Below are 6,290 nucleotides of genomic sequence, written 5' to 3'. Positions count from 1 at the left end.
CCATTTTCGGTAACTCTCCAAGAGAAATAAAATTACGTCAAATTAAAATAGACGTTAAAATATTCCGCAACAATTATTGTTCAACCATGAACTCTAACATGCATTTTATTTAAAACAAAAGTCCACTCACAAATTAGGCCTAAGCCTGATGTCGATCTGGGGCCTCGTCTGCTCGAGCCTCCTCATGTCCTGTTCCAAATATAATATTAATTTCCCAACTAACAATCCAATATTTAATCAAAATAGGCAAAATTACCCGAGAGCCATAAATACGCTCATCATTGCCTAACTTCGATATTCTTAAATCGAAACGATCCGAACTTAAATATCATCCTCGACAGTCGTAAATACAACCTCCCCAAAAATACGACTTAAATCCTACAGCCGAATTCTACATTAATTAACCGCAAAAAATACCAAACTTCGGAAATTCACAAACCTATCCAAATCTCATCCAAAAATTCCATAAATCACATCAATATAATCCTCTTAATATTCCACATTTAAGACCCTAAAAATCTCCCAAACCAGCGCCGGCTCTACCGGTAGCGATGGCCGGAGGCCAAATCTGGCGACCTCCAAAACCTATGAAATTTTGACAACATCTTCCTCTCATCATGCTCTACAACTTTCCTAACTAGCACAAACCTAAAATCCAAGCCTAGCTATGCCAATCGAATAGAAACATCAAAAACGCCATAAAACTTCCACCTCAAATTTCTCCTTACCTAGCTCAAGAGGGAGTGAGTCCTTTTAGGGCAAGGCTGCTGGGTTGGAGGGCTACAAAACTGTACCAAGCTTGCCCGGATTGGTGGCCAGAGGAGGGAGTTCCGGCGAAAAGCTTCCCGGCGTCTCCGGCGAGTTTTCTCTTCTTCCGGCGGGCTAACGGCTCAGGGGCTAGGCCAGGGAGGGAGAGGAGGAGATGGGGGTCCGAACTGGGGTGGAGAGGTGGCTGGTGGCTGGCCGGACGGCGGCAGCTGGCAACTGGAAGTTTTCGGCGAAAGGGGAGAGAGCACGGGAAGGAGAAGGAAGAGAAAAGAGAAAGAAAAAAGAGAAGAAGAAATAGGCTTGGGCCTCCTACCCGGTCCAAGTCCTATATACAACCCAATTCCAAAAATAAAACACCCCGAAAAAAAATAATACCCGAATAAAAATTACCTTTTACTAACTAAAATTTACCATTTTTACCGTCGTCATATTTTCTCCCACGAATAATTCCCCGAAATTAATCGTCCCTTAAAACACCTCTAGGGACCAATTAAACTATTACCTCAATGACGGAGACGGTAAAATTCTTATTATAACCAAACTAGTAAATAAGGTAAAATATAAGGGTCGGGATGTGACATTTTCCCTATTTATTTTACAAATCAGACAACATAAATTCCATATTTTGTTGTCTGAGAAGAAATGACATCGTTAAATTGCAAGAGCAGGAGATCTCCCGCTGCTACATCTCAGCCTTAATTTTTTCCCTATCCATTTTACAAATCAGACAACGTAAATTGTATATTTTGTTGTCTGAGAAGAAATGGCATCCTTAAATTGCAAGAGCAAGAGATTTCCCGCTGCTACATCTCAGCCTTAATTTTTCCCTATCCATTTTACAAATCAGACAACATAAATTGCATATTTTGTGTTGTCTGAGAAGAAAGAAAATAGAGACATTCACTTAATAATCGTGAGGGCGGGAAATTTACGGCTACTTTTCATTCTAAAACAAGTCACTCTTTAAAATAACCCTAGTTTTCACTCACACAACGCATAAAAGCACTAAGAGTTGTCTAAATATGGGAGGCTCATCATACGAAAACACGTCGAAATGCAATACTCTAAACATTTTTTTTTATTTTGTCGACACTCGTATAATCATATGGTTATTATGCATGAACTCATACAAGAAGTGGTGTCAATGATATCATGATGGTTTGGCTCCCCATAGTGAAAGTAAGTGTAATTAGAGTTGACCGCGTCGATCGACACTCATGTAATACCTAAAATTGATGACATTTCTACCACAATCATGCTTCAATATCGTAAACATGTCTATACGGTTCGATTTTCAAAATTTCATTTCCTCAATGGTGTCTCTCTAGATAAACACACGTTTATACAATATGTGCTACACATATTATGTCACATTATGTGCAACATAGTAAACATGTTATACCTCATTAGTAAGTTGATTGTGATATAGATGTTTAGGATTAAAGTCATGAAAATTCGACCGTTTGATATAATTATGATAGTGAAGTATAGCAATGTAACAAAATTCACAAATTTTCGGAAACTTTTGGGTATCGATCAACTCGGTCAACCATAAATTCAACAATATTAATTTTACGTCACACATCAGTATTAAAAAAGAACAGTTGTGGCACTACAATAGGAAATTTATTAGGATTTTTTAGGGTTTTGGGTATTTTAGGGGTTAGAGGTTACGATACATACAACGTAATATTGAAAACAATTGTGTGATATACCTTCACACAACATTTCTTAGTTGATTGTTGTGGCATGAAGAACTTAAAGTAGTATTGTCGAATGTAAGAGAAGGGTTTTATTATGACACGAAAATACATTATACAACCAAAACTGAAAAGTCGTTGTGTGATTGTTAAAAATACTATACTCTCACACAATAGGTTTAAGTGTTCCGTTGTTACATCAAAACCACCAAGGCTATCCTTCACAAAAAATTTAGGTTTTCAGAGGATGTAAGAGCAATTATAAAACTAGAAATCTGCAGTCTGGCATGAGAGATACATCGTACAACAGATGTATAAAAAGTATTGTGTGATAGTTTAAATTGTATACATTCACATAACATTGATTTGTTTCACTGTTGTATAATAACACCCAGTTATATGTCAAACTAGAGTGGGGTTAGAAGTAAAATGGGCCTCATTTTTATCTTCATTCGGACAACAAAATATTGTCCAAAGTGTTGTACTAGTTTAAAGGAAAAAAAACTGGAATGATCTCAAACTATCCACATAACAGCTGAATGTTTCTGAACGTTGTATGAAACATTTTTGAAATTTGTACAACTCTGCTATTGTGCAGCATTGTGTGAAAAATGTCATTTGTTACACTTATTGGCGTAGTCCTTGGTTTGGTTGATTCTCTTTTTAAGGAGTATATGATCTGGTTTTGTCGTCGTGTCCGACCATTTCAATTATATATTTTCATTAATAGTTACTCCAATATTATAAATACAACCTAATTAACTAGTTTTGGTTTTTTGGTGAGCTACTTTGTTAGACGTTAGTTAGTGTGTGAACTGTGGAACATATTGATATAAGTGTATGTCATGATTGGTGTGAGACAAATCGTTACGATGATATATCTGTATTTTTATTTGTTAAATTTACAGTATATTGGCCGGTATAACTAATTTTTTCAGAAATATACTCTCAAATTAAAATTAAGAACTCGATTTAGAGTTTAGAAGGTTCAGTCAAGTCTGTTGTTTGATGACTTGATCTCATAGCAGAGACACACAAGACTATTTGAAACATGTTGGAACGAGTAGTTAAATTTAGGAAGATTAGAAAATAATCAATAATCCATTGTATTGATGAATGGAAACATCGCATGCCTATAGAATTGATGAAGAAAATGAATCGATCTTCTTGAAAATATTGGAGACTAAAAGTCGAGCCACATGAACGCAGAAAAGAGAAGCTCAAATTCACCATCGAGCAGATTGAAACAATTGATTAAGCAATGTTTAATTAAAATTAAATTAAACTTATGAATTATCCTCCTCTCCAGCCATGACCATTCTACTAAGACGACTAGGCCCAAGATTCTTCCTCCTCATTTTACTTTTTCTCCTTATTACTTCCATTTGATTTCTCCTTCTGACGTGCATCATTGCTTCTTCTTCCACAACAAATCTCCTCATCAAAACGTCGTCCGTCAGTGATTTCCCACGAAACACTCTTCTCTCGGAAGTGCTACGCCTTGTGCTCATCATAGTCGTAATATTGCTTATTCTTTGATCTTGCGGCGGCGTCGTCGTCCCCAATGGCTTCGATCTCGGGTAACTGTTGCTTCTTCTTGGTGGGAGCTCAGACCTAAAAATCTCATTGTTGGAAGAGATGGGTGCACAAAGACAAACCCTAGTAAACGAAGTCGCAACCTTTAAGGAGGCACATTTTCTCAGCTTGTGTCTACTGGAATTCGAAGAATTAGGAATGTTGTTGTTTGTGGATTTGGTAATGGTTTTCCACAAGGTTGTGGCATTTGGTGTTGTAACTTGATCTGTCGGATGCTTGGGACTACTGATGCTTGATCTCCATAGAGTGCCCATCTCTATTGCTCTTTGATACCAAGGCTTCCTGTTAAAAAACCAAGTGCATGTCAATCTCATGAGCAAACTGTCAAACACACTCCAACGTTACTGTCAAACTGTACACTGTTTTTTAATGTGTCTTCATACATTACTGTCAAATTATCATATGAATTATAAATGATGCATGTTCTTCTATGGTTTTGAAAAATTATCATTGAATTGGTAATTATATGAACAGCTTATTTTATAAAGATCAACTAAGGAGTGAAAAAGTATGAAAACTGATAATCGGGATGTGTCGATTTGATGCAGGACGAGATTTTAGCCAAATTCAACAAAGAATCTCGAAAATTGGTAATTATATGAACAACTTATTTTATAAAGATCAACTAATTAAGGAGTGAAACAGTATGAAAGCTGATAATTGGGATGTATCGATTTGATGCAGGACGATAGTTTAGTCAAATTCAACAACGAATCTCGAAAAGAAAGAAGCGTCGTCACATTAAGAAGAATGATCTGAATATTGGAAATTGATATTCAAATAGGCTTCTTAATGATGAAATTAATTATAAATTCCTCTTCTTGGATATATCAGGATTCTCAAACAAAAAGACAGATTCTGGATTGTGAATCGAATTGGAGCAGTTTTTGGTCAGAACGTTCGTTTGGAACGCATGACACCTTTCAGGAATGGGAATGACGAGATCTACAAGGCTCACTTTAGTGAACCCCCGTAAGATTTAGGCTAAAAGATGTAGTTTTGATATTCAGTTTTAGCATTTAATATTATTCTAGGATTTCTAGTTATATTAGGTTTGTTATTTCCTAGTTTTATTCAAAATAGGATTTAGTCAAGAGTTAAGGCCTAATGGGAAAATGTCCATTTGCACAAAAAAATAAAAGTCAAACCCCATTCTAATAACAATAAAACTTTTGACCCTAATTGAATGAGAGATTAGCTTATTTGTGCCCAAATACACAAATCTTCATTAAATTTATAATAAAATAATATTTTTGAGACACTTTTACCCTTGTGTCCTACACACATTTAGAGAGAGAAAATGGAAGAGAGAGATTACTTTGCTGAAGCCTTGCCGGACTCCGGTGACCGGTCCACGGACTCTAGTCATTGGTCGCTGGAATCCGATCCCCAGAATATTACTGACCTCTAGTAAACTTCTTATCCACCCCAAAAACATATTACTAACCCCCAATAAACTTCTTATCCACCCCAATAACATATTACTGACCCCAGTAAACTTCTTATCTACCCCAAAAATATATTACTGACCCCATTAAACTTCTTATCCACCCCAATAACATATTACTGACCCCTAATAAATTTCTTATCCACCCCATAACATATTACTGACCCCCAGTAAACTTGTTATCCACATCAAAACCAATTCAACTTCACCAATTTACCTTCACCAATTCACCTGCATCAAGCTCAGTCTTTCTCAGACCTTCAACCATGTGGATGAAGCCAAAGCCGACAAAGTTGATGAAGCCGGATCCGATCAAACGGCGACGACCGCTTGCTCCGCCTCTCTGGTACCACAACGGTGACATCGTCAACTTGTCATCGTCATCGGTGTTGTCACCCCACAGTCATCCACTCAGAAGCGAAGCTCTACTCGAATCAGAATTCGAACTCACCGTGATATCCACTGAAGAAAGTCTCCGAGGCTCCGAGGAAGAACATCATGATCTCCACCGGATATGCTTTGATCAAATCTGATGCGAAAGGCCGGATCTAGTCGGGATGGCCGGATCTAGCCTCATCGGTGTCGAGGCCTCACCACCAGTGCTTCTCGTCGTCGGTGCATCACGTCACTGGTTGTTCGTGGCGGGTTGGACTCTAACGACGAAGTCACCTACCGGTTGTGGTGACGGTCACCGGCGTCAAGCTCCAATCCAGAGGAGAGAGAGAGAGAGAGAGAGAGAGAGAGAGAGAGAGAGAGAGAGAGAGAGAGAGAGAGAGTAG

At 37.7% G+C, this 6,290-nt stretch overlaps 1 protein-coding gene across 1 annotated transcript in view; it reads right to left on the bottom strand.

The window, feature by feature from the left end:
- Positions 1-3,754: 3,754 nt before the first annotated feature.
- Positions 3,755-6,290, bottom strand: part of LOC101315013 — a 4,721-nt gene continuing 2,185 nt past the window's right edge. The window contains exon 2 of the mRNA XM_004309596.1: positions 3,755-4,346. Within this exon, the coding sequence (XP_004309644.1) occupies positions 3,755-4,346 (592 nt within the window). The remainder of the gene's footprint in view (positions 4,347-6,290) is intronic.

Source organism: Fragaria vesca, unplaced genomic scaffold (genome assembly GCF_000184155.1).
Source record: "Fragaria vesca subsp. vesca unplaced genomic scaffold, FraVesHawaii_1.0 scf0512996, whole genome shotgun sequence".
NCBI lineage: Eukaryota > Viridiplantae > Streptophyta > Magnoliopsida > Rosales > Rosaceae > Fragaria > Fragaria vesca.
This window is presented reverse-complemented; position numbering and strand designations above follow the sequence as displayed.